Source organism: Bos javanicus, chromosome X (assembly GCF_032452875.1).
Source record: "Bos javanicus breed banteng chromosome X, ARS-OSU_banteng_1.0, whole genome shotgun sequence".
Lineage (NCBI taxonomy): Eukaryota > Metazoa > Chordata > Mammalia > Artiodactyla > Bovidae > Bos > Bos javanicus.
The window spans coordinates 133,214,744-133,238,822 of record NC_083897.1 but is presented as its reverse complement, the minus strand read 5'-3'; the positions used below and the strand labels follow the sequence as shown (position 1 = coordinate 133,238,822).

The 24,079-nt window shown below is 41.4% G+C and overlaps 1 protein-coding gene across 2 annotated transcripts in view; it reads left to right on the top strand.

Annotated features, from left to right (window-relative positions):
- REPS2 (RALBP1 associated Eps domain containing 2) overlaps positions 1-24,079 on the top strand; it is a 252,936-nt gene that overhangs the window by 101,934 nt on the left and 126,923 nt on the right. For both annotated transcript variants that reach the window (XM_061408068.1, XM_061408067.1), the window contains exons 6-8: positions 8,419-8,557; positions 19,724-19,787; positions 21,761-21,903. In XM_061408068.1, the coding sequence (XP_061264052.1) occupies positions 8,419-8,557; positions 19,724-19,787; positions 21,761-21,903 (346 nt within the window). The remainder of the gene's footprint in view (positions 1-8,418; positions 8,558-19,723; positions 19,788-21,760; positions 21,904-24,079) is intronic.

The window sequence follows — 24,079 nt, the reverse complement described above, 5'->3', positions numbered from 1 at the left end:
GAGATTAGGGCTGGGAAAACCTGTTTTAAGGATGGTAAATGTCAACACAGTGTGTGTGTGTGTGTGTGTGTGCGTGTGCGTGTGCGTGTTGACCTCTCAAAGTTGCTCAAACAGCTAAATTCTCTTCCTCTGACTAAATGGAAGGAGGAGGGGAAAGGAGGGAGGAGGAAGAGCAGGAGGAGGGAGAGAGGGAAAGGAGGGAGGGAGGGAGAGGGTATATGTTTGTTTGCCTTTGTGTGTAACTGGAAAAACTAGTTTGATAAATTTTATTGGAATGCATGTGATTTATTCTTAGTTTGACATCTTGTTTTACCACATCCATTCCCCATTTGATTTCAAACCCTAGCTGGAGTTTGGTCATCTCCTGAGGGGTAGAAGGTCGATATGTGTGTTCTACTTCCCTGACTCTACCTAGAACCCACAGATACCCCAGTGGTCACTGTTATTACCACAAAGAGGTCCTGTATTTCACAGCATCCAGCCTCCTTTTCCTACTTATTTCCTTCATCTACTTATAATTCGTTTTGAAATTTGCTATCCCTTATTTTTAAAACATTTTACTGAATGATACTGCAATTTACTTTTCTCAGCCTACATCTTTTGTAGCTGTCTATTGTGGTATCCCCGGGTTCTCCCAATGTAAATGCTTCTTAATGATTCAAGTGATTGTAGTCACCTAATTTCTTCACTGAGAGACACTTCTACATGAAAGGCAAACATGTGTATTACAGGATGAGAATATTAAGGAGATACTGGATCACTGAAAGAAAGGTGGCTCCAGGACATAAGAAGAGGGTGCTTGGGATAGAGATTGAAGGATGTTTATGGAACAAAGATGTTGATTCAGTAAATAGCATGACTAATTGGGTTGCCACCTTAAGGTATTTCAGAATCCATGCTTAGAGGCAGTGAGAAATGTCAGAATGGTAGGATGGTACATATGAGGATTCCAGCATCCATGTGGTTAGACAGGTTGGTTACATGAAAGCAAATGAGCACATTTTACTTGTGGGGTCAGTGTTGCTTTTCCACCCCATCTCTGTGAGCATTACATTAAAGGTTTACGGTGTTCAGAAGTTTCGTGGAAGTAGCTGGGGCCCCCACTGATTGATAGTCAGGGTGCCTCTGAATTAGCCTCTTAGATGTAGCTGAGAACACCCGATTGAACTCCTGGTGTCAGAAAGTACTTTGTAAAGCTGGAAAGGAGTGTGGTATTTGATTCCTAGGCCCCTTTGGTCTTAGTAGATGGTGTGGTGTGAACAGGAAAGGCTCCTTACAGCAGCACCATTTCACCCCTAAGTGCATCAGTATCCCCAGACTTCAGCGGGGCAGGCGGTGTCATGCCCCCATCACCTATCCCAACAGGAGGTGCTACTGACCGAGTTCTTCTCTGGCCCCCTTACTCTTCTGGACTCTTCACTAGTCTGCATCCTTTCAGTCCTCCCAGCAGTCTTGCTTGCAGGGTAGATTGCCTGTAACATTTTGTCCTTGACTCATCCATTGGGAAATAGTAAGTAACCTCTAAGGGTTAGCTACCATGCCAGCATGCCCTGAGGATGACAGACATGGTCATTTTTTCCTGATATGAAAACATACCAGATGCTTATAAGCAAAAGTTACGTAAGAAATAAGATGGTGCTCTGTATAATTTAATAGTTCGCTGGCCAGAATCTGCAACTAAACTAGATAATGGGGAGGGAGGTGTAAGTATAGGATATTCACATCCTCAGCTGAGATCTTCAATCTGCAGAATTAACAGAAATAATATAGGCATTGCAGTGAGTTTAATTCTTAAAAGGAAATGGTACATCGTTAAAGGATGGATGGATGGATGTTTAAGATAGGAAGAACCCCAGAGCTTGCTGAGTGAGAGTACTTGTTCTGGACTCTGTTCATATTCTGACTCTGCCATTTACTAGGTGTGTGGTCTTGGTATGTCACTTCCCTTCCCTAATCCTCAGTTTCCTGTTCTCCAAAATGAAGCTCATGGGGCCTACTTTGCAGGGTTGTTGTGAAGATGAAAACAGATCCAGTATATTAGGTGCTCACAATGACACTTAGCAAAATCATGAATATGTATTATGTAACATTCTTCGATGTCTGTGGTGATCATTAAAATTTTTTTAGTTTATCTTAATAAGCAGCAACTGTGCGTTGCTCATTAAACTCAAGAGATTTCTATAGTTTGGCCTTCAGGCTTCTAAGCTGTTGAGATTAGATCCCTAAGTAAGCTTGGTAGTATGTGATTAAAGGCATCTTTGTAGATTTATTTCCATGAAGAAACTGATAAAGTTAAATTGCTCTGTTAGGATTTAATTGTGACTAACTTCACTGTAGGCAAAACCAGAAGTTATTTATTGCAACTTCCAGTGAATCTATAATTATTTAAAGCTAAATAGTGGGAAAAAAAAAAAGTTTTTTACCCTCTCTGATTTCATAGGTGAGTCCAGCCTTTACACTGCTGAGTGACAGTTGTTTGGTAAGTGCATTTAAAGTTCAGCTCCAGTCATTATAGGAGAACTCAGGTTAACTGTTCTGTGAGTTAGAATTGACAGTTCTTCCGGTCATTTGCCAGACACCTTTTGAGTGTTTACTGCTTGATAGGCACTTTTCTAGGCTCTGGGGATATAACTGTTATCAGAATAGAAAAAATTTCCTGTCATCATGGGCCTTATGTTAGAATGAGAGTGAGATGGGAAACAGGACAAGACTATATAGACAGAGTATGACACAGAATGGTTGGATGTGAAAGACAAAATCACTGAGTTCTGTCTACTTCTCTAGCTCCTTTCTTCATTTAACAACTTTTCTCAGTTTTACCATAGCCCTCTTTTTTTCTTTACTCTGTACTAAGTCCCTGAGAGTCTCCTGCAAACTCATGAAAGATAGAGTCATATTAACCAAGCACAGAAAGATGGTTGTAAAGATGCATCTGCATGCTGTGCCTATAGATAGTCTGCATGAGCAATCCAATTAGAAAGCTGTTATTAGGTGGTCATATTACAAAAAGATGGCTTCATGCTTCATCTTTGGTGCAGCAGTGGCTGTGCCATTGGTACTAGGCAGGTCTGCCTTTCCTTTGGGCCTCGCTTGAAGAATAGGTTGGTTAGAGTTATAGCTTCTATAACAAATGCCCTGCATGTTAATGACTTCCCACAATAGGTCTGTTTCTCACTCATCTCACAGGTTGGCAGACAGCTTTCCTCCACATAGTGATTCAGGCGCCAGGGCTCCTTGTGTCCTGTGGCCTTGCTATCCCTTTCTCAGTGGGCCAATGGGGGAAGCACAGAGGAGAACCATGGGGTGCTAGCCCTTCTGGGCAGTGGTGCAGGTCACTTGCACTCCCCCTGCATTGGCTTGAACTCAGTCATGTGTCTGTGGCTAACTGCAAGAAGGGCTGGAAAATGTCATTCCTGGCTGGGCAGCCACTCAGTGAGACCCGTGCACCAGGCAGGTAGGGTGTGAATGATCAAAGGACAGCCAGCATAATCCCACATAGAAGCACAGCTATCATTTGCTTCTCTGACTCTTTTCTCTGCCCCATGATGGATCAGTTCCTATGATCTTTCTTTAGGCAGTTTAATGTTCATGTAGGCTATAGTCTGGTCTTACAGCCTGTGAGCCAGTCTTTCCCTTTAGGGTGGTTGAGTCCTCTCACACCTTTGTTCATGAGATCATGCTTTGATCTGTGGTTATTCTATGGCATTCTTATTTCCAAAAGATTGTTAACAGGGGAGATGTCCTCACATAGACACTGTGGGCTTGCTAGGAGTTTTTGCTCCCCCAGATGGTTTGTTGTTTGCTAAGCACCAAAAGGACTCTGTTCTACGATCATCATTGCACCCTCAGGTGAAATGGCTGGACTCTAAGGCAGCATTTATAGGAGGCCTCCAGGGTAGAATTATATGCTAAACAGAAATGTTCTATAGTTGAAAAAATACACATTCCCTTCTTAAGTTCTCCCCAACATGCCTTCTTGCAATTCATATTTTTCAACTATGTTTGATTTTAAGATACTTTAGGGGTAGATGTTGCCTTTTGGGATTTTATTAATAGTATTACTTTTTTAAATGAGTCTTTTGAAGTCTCTTTCATTATAAACAGCCTGTTTTCCCCAGAGATAGCAACTTGCAGTGTGAGATATTTGGATTTCACTTGAAACAAAACCAAGGGTTTGAATGTTTTAAATATAAGCAAATCTAATTCTCCTGTGTCTAGAGAAACTGTATAATGAACCATATGTATGTGGCTTAAGCACACAGATGTGGAAGATTCTCTCTCTCTCTTTTTATATTTTCTTGAGAACACTGCCAGAGCTCAAAATTGGCACCAAGTACCAAAGATCTCCACCCAGCCAACCAAACCACTAGAGATGGGGTGAAACTGGGGGTGCTCCTTGGGCACACGTGGAGGTGGAGCTCCTCCTGGTTCTGGCTTCTCTTCAGAGGCCCAAGGCTCACTGCTCCCCCATCTCCATTTCTCAGTGCCTCTAGTCTTTGCAAGTAGATATTCTCTCTTAGGTGACTGACTTTTCAGATCTTTGATTATTATGGTTGCCTTTTGGGTTCATTGAGGTTGGCTCAGATGGTAAAGAATCTGCCTACAGTGCAGGAGAACCCAGGTTTGCCATCTCACCACAGGGACCAGATACAGGGAACCATCTCCTCCAAATGAACCCAAAGTGAAAATGAAGTGTTAGTCGCTCAGTCGTGTCTGACTCTTTGTAATCCGATGGACTGTAGCGCAGCAGGCTCCTCTGTCCATGGGATTCTTCAGGAAAGCATACTGGAGTGGGTAGCTATTCCCTTTTCCAGGGGATCTTCCCGACCCAGGGATCGAACCCAGGTCTCCCACATTGCAGGCACTCTTTGCCGCCTGAGCCATCAGGGAATAGATCAGCTTTGTTTTGGAATATTTTGGCTTCAGGTATGTGGAATGTGATCTGCCCCTTCCATATGCCTTTACCTGTCTCTGAAATCACTCACTAAATGGATGAGGAACTTGAGACCTCTCCATAGAGATCAGACCATGAGACTGACAGGGATGTCTGTTGATAGATCTCAAGCTTTAAAAGATGAAATGGACTTACAGGCTTTCTTTCATTAAGCGCAGCTTAGAGAAGTGTTTCTGCATCTCTTTCAATATAAGATATAACCCTGAAGTTGTTAGAGCCTGTCAATAAGTGGCCCTCCACCTGGCTTTGTAGTGTCTGTGCTGTGCCTGCTAGGGGTTGTGTGTGGAATGAAGGCTTAGATGATACAACTCTTGCCCTCCAGATTGAAACCTGAATGAAGATATTTAACAACACTTTAAATGTTCAAAAACTGTATGATACTTGGGATTCACATTGTAAGATGTTCAAATCACTTGGTTTGTCAAATCAGTTAAAAACATGCAGTGAAAAGCAAAGGGAAAGAGACTGGGGTCAATGAATGTGTTTTGTGTGAGCCGGTAGAAGGGCCACACCATGTACAGGTTGCCCAGTGTTCACATGTCCTCCCTTGTTGTTGGAAGGCACTTTTGGTTTTAAGGAGTGGGAGCTCTTCCTGTCAGCTTAAGTTTTCTTGAGAAGGAGAAAGGGGTTGGGGTTCTCATGGGAATCCAAAAAATGAGAGACAAGGAGTGACCCAGTGGTCCCCAGGAATGGGAGCTCTTGGTTATTCATATTTATTACTCTATTAACGGGCTTTGCCCTAGTTGAGTTGACTTTAGTGTCCATTTACCTTTTGGCTCCCAACAACCCCCAGACTCTTTCTAGTACTTCTGTACCTTGCAGGTTCTGCTTGTGCTTGGTTCTGGCTCTCCCATGACTTTAAGTCCCAGCTGGCCCCAGCTTGACACCGCAACTCTGCTGTACATCTGCTCAGGGTCTGCTTTCTCTGCTGGTTTATCTTTCCACTTTTATCTATATCCCCAAGAATGAGCATCTGGCCCAGCTTGTTCTCTCTAGAGAAGAGCTTTCTACACCAGAGCATCCTGTGTGCCCACCCACCCTTACTCAGACTGAGGTGGAGGAGATCAGGCATGAGGTGGGCCATGTGGTGCACATGTGGTACCAGACCCATCTTTGTAGCAGAGCTGGGGGGCTAGGGAGCAGGAAGCACCTCTGCAGTGCCTGTGGGCCTGGCAGGTACATCAGAGAGCCCTTCAGGGCCATGGAGCTTGAGAATAGGTAGGATTTGTGCACACTGGGATCAGAGAAAGAGTGTTTTGGGGAGAAGGCACAAATCTGACCCATGAGGAGAGAGCATATGGGCTATCAGAAGCCTGCTATGTGACCAAGGAGGAGGCTGGATTATAAGGGTTGTAAAAGCAAGGTGGAGGAGGTGAATTTGTTTTATTGAGTAACAGGTCATACTGTACGCTTTTAAGCAGAGAAAATCAATCACTTTCTCCTTTTTATTCCTGATTTCTACTGTCAGATTAGACTTCCCTGGTAGCTGAGCTGGTAAAGAATCCGCCTGCCATGCAGGAGACCCCGGTTCGATTCCTGGGTCAGGAAGATGCCCTGGAGAAGGGAGAGGCTACCCACTCCAGTATTCTTGGGCTTCCTTGGTGGCTCAGACAGTAAAGAATCCACCTGCAATGTGGGAAACCTGGGTTCAATCCCTGGGTTGGGAAGATCCTTGGAGGAGGGGCATGGCAATCTACTCCAGTATTCTTGCCTGGAGAATCCCCATGGACAGAGGAGCCTGATGGGCTACAGTGCATGGGATCACAAAGAGTCGGACACGACTGAGCAACTAAGAACAAGAGACTACTGATGCCACTCAGGAGTCAGGTAATATGAGAGAGGAAATAGAGTGAACAGATGGTCATGGGATTGGGAAAAGAACAAGCGTGGGCTGATGCTAACAACAATTGGGTATGGCAGCTTTGGTTCCAGGCATGAAGGGGAGTGTGTTCTAGGGGAGTAGAAGCTTCCATGTTAGTACCAAGGAATGTAGCAGCCAACACCTAGCATGGAAATTTTGGCAACAGATTAAAAAAACTGCATTTATCTGCTGACTCCAGGAGTTCTGTGAAGTCTATGGGCATGTCCCTTAAACTCTCTGAGCCTCAGTTTTCATCTGGGAAAATGATACTACTAACTCCTGTGGCTACTTCTCAAAAGTTTGAGGTACTCAGGTGAGATAGAGGGTGAAATACTTTGTGAGTTTCAAAACACTCTTTGAATTTAAGGCATTAACTAATGGATAATGACTTCCAGGGCATTTAAAAATGGTTTGATTTACATTTAGTGGAAACTCATCTAGTATGAAAACTTCAAAGATGGCATCTCAAGGTTATATTACAACTCAAGCTTTTATAGACTTGTTTCTTCTCTGAATGGCATTAGAGGAAGGTCAAGTGTTCCTGGGAAGAATTACTTCCAAAAATGGGGTGTGTGTGTGTTGGGGAATTTGGGGCAGGGGACAGAGATGATCTACTGTTTTTTTCTGGCGCTAGTGACTAGAATACCTTCCTAATGATTAGTTCCTTGATACTGCGTTCAAGAAGCAGGCAGCTTGATAGCTCATTAGTAGTAATACTTCTCCTTTCCTAGTCTCCTTTTGTCTTAAAGGCTTACCCTCCTTGTTCCATGAAGGTGGCGTTTGCAAGAAGCACCTTAACCTCAGAGTAGATGGGAGGGATGGAACAAAGCTCTGGGCTGCTCTTTCCAGAATCACCATTTTTGCTTCTTTTCCGGTTCCCTTGCAGAGCTTGTTCTCCTGCACTACTACACTGGTTCTGTATCCTTAAATTCTCAAATTTGGCTTGCATGCCCTCTAGTGGCAGGTCAGATGCACCCCTTGTTACCCTGTTTGTTGCGGTACCATGACAGCCCATCTCTGCACTCCACTCTCTTACTAAGTAGAACCCTCAGTTCACAAATGTGGAATGAGAGGTTTGGTGATTCTGACTTGCCACTCAAGTGGGACCTGGGGACATGGGACTTGATTCTGAGCATTTGATTCCCAGATTTATACACTGGGAATGCCTCAGAAAAAAAGATGATGTAGTTATAACTGTTCTAGATTTTTTAAAAAATGACTTAAAAAGAATCTAGATTATTTTATGATCTGCTTAGCTAATTTGAAAGGGTCAAAATGTGGCAAATATTTGAAGAAAAGAATGATTGTACTTCCCCTCCTTCGTCACATTGGTAAATCTTTTGTCACTTACCCGAGTGTTCAATATTTCATGCTTAGTCCTGTTAGCAATTTTGGGGAACACACACAAAAAAGTATAAAGCATCATGTCTGCCCTTCAGAAGTTTATGTTCACATTAAACTCTAGTCATGAGGTGTTCACATTTATTCCCTTGAGAAAAAAATAAGTATAATCCTCGGTAACTTTTATTGGGATTTAATATTTCTACTTCATTTCACAAAAGACAGATTCTGTGAGCATTTGCTTATTGATTTCTTTTTAAAGTCCTTTTCAGTGGAGAGAGAATTGCAGGATAACAGCACTAGTTACCCAGACGAACCCTGGAGGATAACGGAAGAGCAGCGCGAGTACTATGTCAACCAGTTCCGGTCCCTTCAGCCTGATCCGAGTTCCTTCATTTCAGGTAATGAAGTGTGGTGGGTGAGAACACAGGTCCCAGCTTGCTGTCTCACATAAATAACAGTGCCCATCTTGAGAAATAGTCCATTCAAAATGAGTACAAAAACCTTCTATGATTTCAGTTTGTTTTTCTCTGAGGTTGAATTTCTTTTTTTTTTAAATTTATTTTATTATTTAACTATACAATATTGTATTGGTTTTGCCATATATCAAAATGAATCCGCCACAGGTATACATGTGTTCCCCATCCTGAACCCTCCTCCCTCCCCATACCATCCCTCTGAATTTCTTACCAATTATAATCCATGTAGAAAAATACTTGGCCAATGGTATTTGGAAGTTTGTGTTTCCATTTCAAAGGAGTTAAATGGGAATATGAAGCATCCTGGTCCAGATTCTGTGCCTTATTAGCTGGAGCAGTTCTGGAAATGAGTGTTACACCAAGGTGACACCTTTAATTGCTTACTCATTATGTTGGTATTAGAGCAAGGACATAGTGTAGCCTCCCAGTGAGTTGCTGTCACAGTTCTCCTTATGTTATATACACCTTAGAGTTCAAGTTCGTGCTCATTTTCTTTGACTCCAGTCTTTCTCTGGTTTTTCTGAGAGAAAAAAATTGGAGGAAAATTGGCCAGCATTTTTATGTCCATATATTAGTTCTGTAGTATCTTCAGAAATATATATTCCTGTTGAGTTCTCATGCAAAATTCAAGCTGAGAGGAATTGATTTCGTTCCTACATGCCTATATTTCACCTGGCTGAAGGCTAGACAAGCTGAAATAGTAGAGTCTGGAAGAAAAATTCATAAAACTTTCTTTTTATACTTCAATTGTGAAGAATGACAATATGTCATTGATAGTTGTTACCTGACACATCGCAGTGTGGACTAAAATTAATTTTCTCTCCTGACATGGTGTGTAGTTGGAATATACCTGTATAAACACAGATATCATTGTCTGATTGGTAGTAATGGCTTTATTTGAAGGCAGAATGTTGTAGATACAACAAATTAATGTTGACAAAATGATTTAAAAAAAACCCCAGAAACCCAGATTTCATGTATTGACCACATGTTCATTTTATACACTGCTTAAATGAGTTTCTTCACAATATATATAGAGATATTTAGCCAAATGAAAATAGGTACTTGGTAGGAATGTTTTTATTTTCTTTTAAACCTTTATCTCTCACTGAGTTTCAAATGCAAACACAACTCTGCTGCTGCTGCTGCTAAGTCGCTTCAGTTGTGCCCGACTGTGCGACCCCCTAGACGGCAGCCCACCAGGCTCCTCCGTCCCTGGGATTCTCCAAGCAAGAACACTGGAGTGGGTTGCCATTTCCTTCTCCAATGCATGGCAGTGAAAAGTGAAAGTGAAGTCGCTTAGTCATGTCCGACTCTTTGCGACCCCATGGACTGCAGCCTACCAGGCTGCTCCATCCATGGGATTTTCCAGGCAAGAGTACTGGAGTGGGGTGCCATTGCCTTCTCCAAAACACAACTCTAGTGGCTAGTATAACAAACCTCTATATACTTATCACTCAGCTCTCACAATTTGGTTTTATCTATAGCCTCTCTGAGCCTTGATGGTTTTGAAGCAATTTCCAGACCATTTCATTTGAAAATATTTCAGGATGTATCTGTAAAGATAAGACCGCTATTAAAAACATAACCACAACTCATTGGCACATTAAAAAAAAACAACACAAAATAACCCACAAATTGCTTAATATCGAGTCTTGCTCAGATTTCCCTGATTATCTCGCAGCTGCGTTTTCAAAATTTTAGTTTGATCAAGGGCAGGAGAGGTTCATACATTGCAATCAATTGATGGCCCCTTTTATAAAACATTTTAAGTCTACATACTGTAAGATTCACCCATTTAAAGTGTACTATTAAATGTTTTTAGTCTAGTCACAATCTAGATGTAGAACTCTGGGAGATAGTGGAGGACAGAGGACCCTGACATGCTGCAGTCCATGGGGTAGTAAAGAATCAGATATGACTTAACAACTGAAGAACAACAGATTTAGAACACTTCCCCCCAAACCACCTACTTACTAGTATTTATTTCCCATTCCTGCTTTCCCTACCACCCCTCCCTTAGCCTTAGGTTACCATTTTAAACTACTTTCTCGGTCTATACAGTTACCAGTTCTGGGTTGTATAATATGTATTTTTTGGTGTGTGACCTCTTTTACGTAGCATAATGTTTTTAAGGTTCATCCATGTTGTGGTATATACCAGAACTTTACTCCTTTTTATGACATTATCATTCCATTGTATGGATAGACCACATTTTATTTATCTTTTCATCATTTGATCGACATTTGGGTTGTTTTCTCTATTTGGCTATTAGGAATCATGCTGCTCTGAACATTTGTGTACATGTTTTTGTGTAGATGTATGTTTTTGTCTCTCTTGGATATATACCTAAGAGTGGAATATCTGGCTTATATGATAACTCTACATTTAACCTTTTGAGAACCAGTCAGACTATTTTCCAAAGTGACTGCACCACTTTACATTGCCACCAGCAGTGTCTAAGGGTTCTAATTACTCCACATCCTTGCCAACACTTGTTACTATCTTTTGGTTGAATCCACCTTAGTGAATGGAAGTGATATCTCTTTGTAGATGAAGAATGACATTGACCATCTTTTTATGCTCTTATTGGCCATTTGTATATCTTCTTTGGAGAAATGCCTATTTAAACCTTTTTCTGTATTTAAAATTTTTCTTAGTTTTTGGCCATACCTTGCAGCATATGGTGTCTTCATTCCCCAGCCAGGGGACAAATCCGTGTTCCCCACTGTGGAAGCATAGACTCTTAACCACTGGACCACCAGGGAAGTCCCTCCTTTGCCATTAAAAAAAAATTGTTGAGTGGTAAGAGTTCTCTATGTATTCTAGATACAAATTCTCTAGACATATGATTTGAAAATATTTTTTCCCTAGTCTGTGGCTTGTCCTTTTATTTTTTGATGGTGTCTTGCAAAGCAAAAAAGTTTAATTTTGATGTCCAGATTATTTTTTCTTTTGTTGCTTGCACAACAATCATATCTAAAAAAATCAGTGCTTAATTCAAGGTCATGAAAATGTAAGAGTTTCTTTGCCTCTAAGCAGGAATATCGGGCGGGTCATGGTAGAGAGATTTGATAGAATGTGGTCCACTGGAGAAGGGAATGGCAAACCACTTCAGTATTCTTGCCTTGAGAACCCCATGAACAGTATGAAAAGGCAAAATGATAGGATACTGAAAGAGAAACTCCCCAGGTCAGTAGGTGCCCAATATGCTACTGGAGATCAGTGGAGAAATAACTCCAGAAAGAATGAAGGGATGGAGCCAAAGCAAAAAGAATACCCAGCTGTAGATGTGACTGGTGATAGAAGCAAGGTCCGATGCTGTAAAGAACAATATTGCATAGGAACCTGGAATGTCAGGTCCATGAATCAAGTGGAAGTGGTCAAACAAGAGATGGCAAGAGTGAATGTCGACATTCTAGGAATCAGCGAACTGAAATGGACTGGAATGGGTGAATTTAATTCAGATGACCATTATATCTACTACTGTGGGCAGGAATCCCTCAGAAGAAATGGAGTGGCCATCATGGTCAACAAAAGAGTCCAAAATGCAGTACTTGGATGCAATCTCAAAAACGACTGAATGATCTCTGTTCATTACCAAGGCAAACCATTCAGTATCACAGTAATCCAAGTCTATGCCCCAACCAGTAATGCTGAAGAAGCTGAAGTTGAACGATTCTATGAAGACCTACAAGACCTTTTAGAACTAACACCCAAAAAAGATGTTCTTTTCATTATAGGGGACTGGAATGCAAAAGTAGGAAGTCAAGAAACACCTGGAGTAACAGGCAAATTTGGCCTTGGAATACGGAATGAGGCAGGGCAAAGACTAATAGAGTTTTGCCAAGAAAATGCACTGGTCATAGCAAACACCCTCTTCCAACAACACAAGAGAAGACTCTACATGGACTGATTCACCAGATGGTCAACACCGAAATCAGATTGATTATATTCTTTGCAGCCAAAGATGGAGAAGCTCTATACAGTCAGCAAAAACAAGACCAGGAGCTGACTGTGGCTCTGACCATGAACTCCTTATTGCCAAATTCAGACTGAAATTGAAGAAAGTAGGGAAAACCACTAGACCATTCAGGTATGACCTAAATCAAATCCCTTATGATTATACAGTGGAAGTGAGAAATAGATTTAAGGGCCTAGATCTGATAGAGTGCCTGATGAACTATGGAATGAGGTTCATGACATTGTACAGGAGACAGGGATCAAGACCATCCCCATGGAAAAGAAATGCAAAAAAGCAAAATGGCTGTCTGGGGAGGCCTTACAAATAGCTGTGAAAAGAAGAGAAGCGAAAAGCAAAGGAGAAAAGGAAAGATAAACATCTGAATGCAGAGTTCCAGAGAATAGCAAGAAGAGATAAGAAAGCCTTCCTCAGCGATCAATGCAAAGAAATAGAGGAAAACAACAGAATGGGAAAGACTAGGGATCTCTTCAAGAAAATCAGAGATACCAGAGGAACATTTCATGCAAGGATGGGCTCGATAAAGGACACAAATGGTATGGACCTAACAGAAGCAGAAGATATTAAGAAGAGATTGCAAGAATACACAGAAGAACTGTACAAAAAGATCTTCACGACCCAGATAATCACGATGGTGTGATCACTGACCTAGAGCCAGACATCCTGGAATGTGAAGTCAAGTGGGCCTTAGAAAGCATCACTACAAACAAAGCTAGTGGAGGTGATGGAATTCCAGTTTAGCCATTCCAAATCCTGAAAGATGATGCTGTGAAAGTGCTGCACTCAATATGCCAGCAAATTTGGAAAACTCAGCAGTGGCCACAGGACTGGAAAAGGTCAGTTTTCATTCCAATCCCAAAGAAAGGCAATGACAAAGAATGCTCAAACTACTGCACAATTGCACTCATCTCACACGCTAGTAAAGTATTGCTCAAAATTCTCCAAGCCAGGCTTCAGCAATATGTGAACTGTGAACTTCCTGATGTTCAAGCTGGTTTTAGAAAAGGCAGAGGAACCAGAAATCAAATTGGCAACATCCGCTGGATCATGGAAAAAGCAAGAGAGTTCCAGAAAAGCATCTATTTCTGTTTTATTGACTATGCCAAAGCCTTTGACTGTGTGGATCACAAGAAACTGTGGAAAATTCTGAAAGAGATGGGAATACCAGAACACCTGATCTACCTCTTGAGAAATTTGTGTGCAGGTCAGGAAGCAACAGTTAGAACTGGACATGAAACAACAGACTGGCTCCAAATAGGAAAAGGAGTTCGTCAAGGCTGTATATTGTCACCCTATTTATTTAACTTATATGCAGAGTACATCATGAGAAACGCTGGGCTGGAAGAAGCACAAGCTGGAATCAAGATTGCCAGGAGAAATATCAATAACCTCAGATAAGCAGATGACACCACCCTTATGGCAGAAAGTGAAGAGGAACTAAAAAGCCTCTTGATGAAAGTGAAAGTGGAGAGTGAAAAAGTTGGCTTAAAGCTCAACATTCAGAAAACGAAGATCATGGCATCCGGTTCTACCACTTCATGGGAAATAGATGGGGAAACAGTGGAAATGGTGTCAGACTTTATTTTGGGGGGCTCCAAAATCACTGCAGATGGTGACTGCAGCCATGAAATTAAAAGACGCTTACTCCTTGGAAGGAAAGTTATGACCAACCTAGATGGCATATTCAAAAGCAGAGACATTACTTTGCCAACAAAGGTTCATCTAGTCAAGGCTATGGTTTTTCCTGTGGTCATGTATGGATGTGAGAGTTGGACTGTGAAGAAGGCTGAGCGCCAAAGAATTGATGCTTTTGAACTGTGGTGTTGGAGAAGAGTCTTGAGAGTCCCTTGGACTGCCAGGAGATCCAACCAGTCCATTCTGAAGGAGATCAGCCCTGGGATTTCTTTGGAAGGAATGATGCTAAAGCTGAAACTCCAGTACTTTGGCCACCTCATGCGAAGAGCTGACTCATTGGAAAAGACTCTGATGCTGGGAGGGATTGGGGGCAGGAGGAGAAGGGGACTACAGAGGATGAGATGGCTGGATGGCATCACTGACTTGATGGACGTGGATCTGAGTGATCTCCAGGAGTTGGTGATGGACAGGGAGGCCTGACGTGCTGTGATTCATGGGGTCGCAAAGAGTCGGACACGACTGAGCAACTGATCTGATCTGATCTGATATATTACAGTTTTATTATTTTTGGCTTGTGGGACCTTAGTTTTCAAAACAGACATTGAACCTGAGCCTCCAGCAGTGAAAGCACAGAATCTTAACCAGTGGACTGCCAGACAATTCCTCATATCATAGTTTTCTTCCTTCCTTCTTCTCTCCCTCCTTCCCTTTCTCTCTCCCTTTTTCTCTTTCTTTCATGTGATATCTTAATTCTGGGAAATGAAATGAAATGTTAGTTGCTCAGTCGTGTCCGACTCTTTGTGACCCCATGAACTGTAGCCCGCCAGGCTCCTCTGTTCATGGAATTTTCCAGGCAAGAACACTGCAGTGGGTTGCTGTTCCCTCCTCCAAGGGATGTTCCCAACCCAGGGATCCAACCTGGGTCTCCTGCGTCTCCTGGATTGGCAAGTGGGTTCTTTACTGTTGAACCACCTGTGAAGCTTATAATGGGTTACTGGCCTTTATTTTTTTTTTACATCTCTCTGTATATTGGATGTGTTAAAATTTGGTCACTGATGGATCAATGCTGTGTGTCACTTCAGTTCAGTCGCTCAGTCATGTCCAACTCTTTGCGACCCCATGGACTGCAGCGTGCCAGGCTTCCCCGTCCATAACCAACTCCTGGAGCTTACTCAGACTCGTGTCCATTGAGTCAGTAATGCTGTCCACCCATCTCTGTTGTCCCCTTCTCCTCCCACCTTCAATCTTTCCCAGCATCAGGGTCTTTCAAATGAGTCAGCTCTTCGCATCAGGTGCCCAAAGTATTGGAGTTCCAGCTTCAGCATCAGTCCTTCCAATGAATATTCAGGACTGATTTCCCTTAGGATGGACTGGTTGGATCTCCTTGCTGTCCAAGGGACTCTCAAGAGTCTTCTCCAACACCACAGTTCAAAAGCATCAATTCTTCTGTGCTCAGCTTTCTTCATAGTCCAATTCTCACATCCATACATCACTAGTGGAAAAACCGTAGCTTTGACTAGACGGACCTTTGTTGGCAAAGTAATGTCTCTGCTTTTTAATATGCTGTCTTGGTTGGTCATAGCTTTTCTTCCAAGGAGCAAGCGTCTTTTAATTTTATGGCTGCAGTCACCATCCGCAGTGATTTTGGAGCCCAAGAAAATAAAATCTGCCACTGTTTCCATTGTTTCCCCATCTTTTTGCCATGAAGTGATGGGACTGGATGCCATGATCTTAGTTTTTTGAATGTTGAGTGTTAAGCTAACTTTTAAATTCTCCTCTCTCACTTTCATCAGGAGGCTCTTTGGTTCTTCTTTGCTTTCTGCCATAAGGGTGGTGTCATCTGCATATCTAAGGTTATTGATATTTCTCCTGGCAATCTTGATTACAGCTTGCGCTTCATCCAGCCTTGGATTTCGCATGATGTACTCTGCATATAAGTTACATAAGCAGGATGACAGTATACAGCCTTAACGTACTCCTTTCCCGATTTGGAACCAGTCTGTTGTTCCATGTCCAGTTCTGTTGCTTCTTGACCTGCATACGGATTTCTCAGAGGCAGATTAGGTGGTCTGGTATTCCCATCTCTTGAAGAATTTTCCACAGTTTGTTGTGATCCACACAGTCAGAAGCTTTGGTATAGTCAATAAAGCAGAAGTAGATGTTTTTCTGGAACTCTCTTGCTTCTTCAATGTTCCAGCAGATGTTGGCAATTTGATCTCTGGTTCCTCTGCCTTTTGTAAATCCAGCTTGAACATCTGGAAGTTCACAGTTCATGTACTGTTGAAGCCTGGAGGATTTTGAGCATTACTTTGCTGGCATGTGAGTGCAATTATGTGGTAGTTTGAACATTCTTTGGCATTGCCTTTCTTTGGGATTGGAATGAAAACTGACCTTTTCCAGTCCTGTGGCCACTGCTGAGTTTTCCAAATTTGCTGGCATATTGAGTGTAGCACTTTCACAGCATCTTCTTTCAGGATTTGAAATAGCTCAACTGGAATTCCATCGCTTCCACTTGCTTTGTTCGTAGTGATGCTTCTTAAGGCCCACTTGCCTTCTCACTCCAGGATGTCTCACTCTAGGTGAGTGAGCACACCTCGTGGTTATCTGGGTCATGAAGATCTTTTTGTATAGTTCTTCTGTGTATTCTTGCCACCTGTTCTTAATATCTTCTCCTTCTGTTTGGTCCTTACTGTTTCCGTCCTTTATTGTGCCCATCTTTGCATGAAATGTTCCCTTGGTTTCTCTTTTGCATTGATCACTGAGAAAGGCTTTCTTATCTCTCCTTTCTATTCTTTGGAACTTTGCATTCAAATGGGTATATCTTTCCTTTATCCTTTGCCTTTAGCTTCTCTTCTTTTCTCAGCTATTTGTAAGGCCTCCTCAGACAACCATTTTGCCTTTTTGCTTTTCTTTTTCTTGGGGATGGTCTTTATCACTGCCTCCTGCCTTCAATGTCATGAACCTCCATCCATAGTTCTTCAGGCACTGTATCAGATCTAATCCCTTGAATCTATTTGTCATTTCCACTGTATAATCATAAGGGATTTCATTTAGGTCATACCTGAATGGTCTAGTGGTTTTCCCTACTTTCTTCAATTTAAGTCTGAATTTGGTTATAAGGAGTTCATGATCTGAGCCACAGTCAGCTCCTGGTCTTGCTTTTGCTGACTGTGTAGAGTTTCTCCATCCTTGGCTGCAAAGAATATAATCAGTCTGATTTTGCTGTTTACCATCTGGTGATGTCCATTTGTAAAGTCTTCTCTTTTGTTGTTGGAAGAGGGCACTTGCTATGACCAGTGTATTCTCTTGTCCCAGGGACAGGGAAGCCTGGTTGGGCTGCTGTTTATGGCGTCACACAGAGTTGGACATGACTGAAGCAACTTAGCAGCAGCAGCAGCCAGGTGTCTCTTGACTTCCTACTTTTGCATTCCAGTCCCCTATAATGAAAAGGACATCTTTTTTAGGTGTTAGTTCTAAAAGGTCTTGTAGGTCTTCATAGGACCATTCAACTTCAGCTTCTTGAGCATTACTGGTTGGGGCATAGGCTTGGATTACTGTGATATTGAATTGTTTGCCTTGAAACGAACAGAGATTATTCTGTTGTTTTTGGGATTGCATCCAAGAACTGCATTTTGGACTTTTTTTTCGACTATAAGTGCTACTCCATTTCTTCTAAGGGAAATGCTGTGTGTAGCTGTAGTTTACTGGGCTGAGAGACCCTTTTATAAGAAAAAGTCTGGATTCATGGTTTTAATATTTGAATGCCAACAGCTTTAAGTCTCCCTTCTACCCGTTCTCTCTCATGTCGGTCTCAAATAGATATGAAAATGACTGGAGAGAAGATGAAAAGGAGGCTGGTTTTGGGTTTCTTCATTGCTTGGGAGGAGGCTGGGGTGTGGGTTCCAGCTCCTGGTTTGAGCATCTGTCCACACCAAAGGAGGGAGCACTTGGGCTTTCTCAAGTGTCCTCTCTCTGAACTTGTTAGCTGTCAGCTTCCCTGTGGGTGAGACAACCACTACTCTCTCTACTGTGTGAAGGCCAAGCCAGGCCAGATCTCTAGCTGTGGGTTTGAGTGTATTGTGCTTTGAAGAAAGGTAATCAGTGAGGAAAAAGAAGAATGAAATGAGAGAATGCCTTTATATCTATAAAATAGCTGACAAGTATGCTTTCAACACAGTTTTTTTAAACTATTTATTTATGGCTGTGCTGGGTTTTTGTTGCTCTTCATGGGCTTTCTCTAGTTCACAGTGAGCAGGGATTCTAATTGTGGTCGTTTCTCTTGTTGCAGAGCAGAAGCTTTAGGGTGTGTGGACTTCAGTAGTTGCAGCATGTGGACTCAGTAGTTGTGGCTCATGGACTCTAGAGCGAGCATTTAGTAGTTGTGGCACAAGGGCTTAGTTCCTCTGCAGTATGTGGAATCCTCCCAGACCAGAGATTGAACCCATGATGCAGATTCTTGCCCACTGTACCATGAGGGAATTCCCTTAAGACGTTTCTGACAAATGTTTGACAAGGTGGCTATATGGATGGCCAACAGTCCTATGTCACCAGTATTTCCAGGGTGCTCAGGGGGAGGAAGCTCATTCATTTATAGGGTACTTGTCTTTGATCCTTTATATATCAACAGAATATAAGTCTGCTTTAGTGTGCATTATAATCCTTTGTTTTAAGGCCAATTAGAAGACTTATAATCACTAAGGAAAGACATTTGACTTTATCAGTTAAGAATAGCATTTAGGGCTTTGACTTGACTAATTTTTGTGTTAGAATTGTGAAACTGTTTTGAGAGCAGAAAGCATAAAAATTTCAATCTCAATAAGGATTGAGGCTAAACATTTTAAGTGCAGTTGGAGCTTGCAGCTATGTAAGATGCAAAATGGAATCATTTCCTGATTTCCATTGATATTGGTGAATTTCCAATGAATAAAATAAGTAGTAATAGGTTCCTGGATACAATTCTTGAAGAGCCACCAAGAGATCTAAAATCTCACTGAAACACTTTCCCATGATGCCTGTCTTATCTGTAGAATGATGAGGGTAGTGGTGTTCATTTTCTTCTTTGTGCTTTGTTTCCTACCATGATTGTGTACTACTTTCACACACCCTTTCATTTAAAATGCTGGACACATTTTTACTTTGAAAATTTTGATATTTTTATCTTTTAAATTTTCAGTAAATCTTGCAGATTTTCAGAAAAATGAAAGAACGTGAACATAATATACTTTTCATGTGATAATAAGTATTATGTCACTACTTCTTTTGCCCTATTCTGATTTACATATTCTTTTAAAAGCTGTTTGTATGCTTTTAGCCACATGATTTGTAGTTGCTTTGATGAATAATTGTTATGTTTGTGGTTATTATATGGTAGGGATGGCTGAATGAAAAAAATGGTAATTCATCTCTACATAAATAAAAAAGCTACTCTAGGTAAGTAATTAATGATTTATTTAAACAATGGCTCTTGACAGGTTCTGTTGCCAAAAACTTCTTCACCAAATCAAAACTTTCCATTCCAGAACTCTCCTATATATGGTAAGTACAATTAATGCTTTGTAGTTTCATACTGTTATCCATAGCTATCCCTTAGCTCCTACTTTTGCATTTTAAAGCAATAATGTTTTGAAGTTTTAAAAACAATGTGAGAATATGAATAGAACTTAAATTATTGTTGCTGTGAAGATTAAGTTATTATATGAAAAGTGCAATGAATAGTGTCTGGAATGTATTATTCACTATTTTGATCATTTAAAAAGTAATTTCCTGATTAGTATCCTCACCTAGATGCCTTTTAAATATAAGCAGTTGTGTGAGCATATGAGAATTTCCATCTTGTGTATTTTCAGATTTTTCTACTTCATGTGCTGTACATAACTAGAAAACCTTGAAAAGCTATTCTTTATAATATTTTATGAGGCCAGGTGAACAGAAGGTCCACAGATATTTTGGAATTAAGTTAAATTTGACTATTCTTGCTGCCTCTGAGTTTCATAAATTTGGCTTGTGTTTATCAGCTGGACCCTGGCTCAGACTTACAGCTATGGTGCGCTCTGTACCTTGCTGCCGTGCCAGCTGCATCCCTGGCTCCAGAAGGGCTTCACAGCCTGGTCCAGATGGCTCTGTTTGCTTTTAGGAAAGCGTTTGGTGCCTCTATAAGCTCCTGGCTGTGTGTGGGCTGTTCTTCCTCGAGACTGAGTGGGAGGCCATGCTGCTATAAATATATAATTAAAGTATTGGAATATTTATGTAAAACTTTTAAAATGAGGATTTACAAAAAATTATAGTAGGATTTAAAATTGTTTGTCATGTTTTGTGCATTATATTGAAAAACTATTCCATTGACACTTGTAAATGCTACTGTATCTGGGATCCTGAGCTGGCTTTCGGTTCTTCAGCAATATATTCTAACATTAAAGACAAATGGCAAACCTTATTAGGCTTTAAATCTTGGGAAAAAAGAAGTTATCATTTTGTAAAGAATACAGTCTGTTTCGGCAGAATTTCCAGTCTTAACATTATCGGCATGAGGGTTCCTATCTTTTTGTTGAGACATATCCACAGAAGCTTTGTGGGCTTCTCTCCACCCATTGTTTAAAAAAAAAATCCCTGGTTCCTTATCCTGGGGGGCTGGTATTTTCTGAATATTCCAAGGAGAGTTAGATGTGAGGTTCCAAAGGAAAGTTCCAGAGCTTACCTTCCATGGTTTTTCTTTCAAGTAGAAAAAATATACCTTCTCTCTCTGCTTGTCCTAACACAGGCATATTTGTCTCTGTATGTCTAAGAGACTGGTTGAGCTTATGGGGTCTTAGTTGTTTTGGCAAATAGGTCTCTGCTTTTCAGTGGAAAACAATGACTGAAGCAAAAATAAGCCTTTTCAAGCCTCTCCCTTTCTTACTTTCATCTCATCTGGTTCCAGCCTTCCCTAGTTGCTATTTTTATCTGAAAACATAATTCAACAAGTATTTACTGAGCTTATTTGTATTTTTCCAGGAGAGAATTTTTCAAGAAAATTTTTGATACAACATTTGTGTGACTTGAAAAGTTCAAGGTTTTTCCTTAAAGCTGAAAAATGAAGTGCTTGTATCTGAGTTTGGGTAATTGAGTAATGGTCAGGACACTGGTGAAAGGGCAGGGGCAGCCCTTCCTCCAACTATTTCAGGTGCCAGCCTTGGGCACTTCACACCAGGCATTTATTGAATGAGTGCCAACTAACTGTGAAATTGTGGGCATCCTGTTCCTTTTTATCCCATAGTTTTTTGATTGTGCATTCTCTTAGAAAAACAGATCTACTGGAGAACTTGAAGACTAAATTTTTATTTATAAAATGCTACTCATGCTAGTGGTATTGATTTTTCTTCCTCTGTGTGGCCTCTTGAGATTTTTTATGAGTTTGGGGGATCCTGCAGGGCCACCACCAGGGAGCCTAGGAGTTGTGTTTGCATGTTTGAGGCTGAGCAACTTTCCCTCTGAGCCCCATGTTAGGCGCTCATGATATCTGCTATATTTAGGGAACTGAGTGATGCCGACTGCGATGGAGCCCTGACCCTGCCAGAGTTCTGTGCTGCATTTCATCTCATTGTGGCCCGAAAGAACGGCTACCCGCTGCCTGAGGGCCTGCCTCCAACTCTGCAGCCAGAGTACCTGCAAGCAGGTAAGGCCTGGTCATAAATCCCAAACCTTAGGTGTTTCCCATCCTGACCTTATAAGAAAGTTTTGTTTTTTAAGATGATGTCCACATACTTTGAGGAGTTCTTTGTATCTATAGTTACTGTCTTTAGCTGGTATTAGACTCACAACTTATCATGTGAGTCATAGGGATGATCTGGGTAAGTGTGAGTACTGTCTGGATGGATTTAAACCAAGGTCACTTCAGTTCAGTTCAGTCGCTCAGTCATGTCCAACTCTTTGCGACCCCATGAGCTGCAGCATGCCAGGCCTCCCTGTCCAACACCAACTCCCGGAGCCCACCCAAACTCATATCCATTGAGTCGGTGATGCTATCCAACCATCTCATCCTCTGTTGTCCCCTTCTCTTCCTACCCTCAATCTTTCCCAGCATCAGAGTTTTTTCAAATGAGTCAGCTCTTTGCATCTTTCATAAAAATTGTGGACCAGGTAACTCCTGAACCCCCAGCTGATAAAAACATGAAGAGGAAGATCTTCCTTTAGAGCCAGTGCTGACTTGGCATCTTCAAGCCAATTCTGGTGTCCCCAAGTGACCTTAGGTAATGGAATGGACTAGGATTCTTGAACCTAATGAAAAAGTTTAAAAATTCCACGCAGTAAAATGTATGAAAGGCTGTTATCTTAAAGGTACACTTAATTTTTTTTCATATGTATCTACCCATATAACTGCAATCAGATGAAAGATACAGAACATTCTAGCATGCCAGAAAGTTGGAATAGAACTCTCTTTGTCTTTTTCATTAATTAACAGCAATCCCCAATTCTCTGGAAAGGAAAGAATTACGGTGAGTCCAACATTTGTATTAACTTCTTTGGAAGATTGAAAAAATTGGTAGTGTCTTTTGACCATTCAAAGCAGTGGGCTGATTTCTGATATGAATTCTATTACTCACAGAAGTATAGCTTCCTTTGAAAGAAACAGCTGTCCAGAAATAGCTGGTAGTTTCAATAGCAATTCTCACTTTTTAGGGAGGATCTCTAAAACATGATAGCTTAGTCATTGATGATTATTGGCAAGAGGGAACCAGTGTCTAAAGAAAATGTGATTAGTCATTAATAGAGCATAAATTTTGTGGTTAGATTATCTTGTCTTGTCCCTTCCTCATAAAGGCATGAGATTCAAAGTGACCAGTTACTTATCTAAGTCAGTGTTGAGATCACTGACTCTTAAATATTAATAAAAAGTCTGTCATTCTGTGGTAGGTACTAATGAGTGGAGGCTCAACCAAAGGGAAGAGTGTCTGGTGCCAGGGACAGGTAGAAAAATTGGAGGAAGCATGACCCATAGGATCATGACCAGAGGTCCTCAGAAAATGTATGAAGGGGAGGGTTCACAGAGCAAATGCAACTACATATTTCAGAACTTGGACTTTGCTTATAGCAGTTGCTTTCTGACACCAGTAGACTGTAACTCCAGCCTGCTCCCTTTCCTTACAGGCTTGGGGAGACTGTCAGGAGTCCCTAGGAACTAGTTTGCAAGTGAGCAGCATTGATACACTGCTTATTTCCTCTTCAGTGTCTCTCTCTATGTCCCTTTCTCTGTCTCACTCTCCCCTCTCTCATTCCATTTTGGGTTTTTTTTCTTTATTTAAATTGGAGGCTAATTACTTTACAATATTGTGATGTTTTTTGCCATACATTCACATGAATCAGCCATGGGTGTACATGTGTTCCCCATCCTGATCCTCCCTCCCACCTCCCTCCCCATCCCATCCCTCATGGTCATCCCAGTGCACCAGCCCTGAGCACCCTGTCTCATGAATTGAATCTGGAGTAGCGATCTATTTCACATATGATAATATACATATTTCAATGCTATTCTCTCAAATCATCCCACCCTCGCCTTCTCCCACAGAGTCCAAAAATCTGTTCTTTACATCTGTGTCTCTTTTGCTGTCTCGCATATACGGTCATTGTTACCATCTTCCTAAATTCCATATATCTGTGTTAATACACTGTATTGGTATTTTTCTATCTGACTTACTTCGCTCTGTATAATAGGCTCCAGTTTCATCCACCTCATTAGAACTGATTCAAATGCATTCTTTTTAATAGCTGAGTAATATTCCACTGTGAATATGTACCACAGCTTTCTTATCCATTCGTCTGCCGCTGGACATCTAGGTTGCTTCCATGTCCTG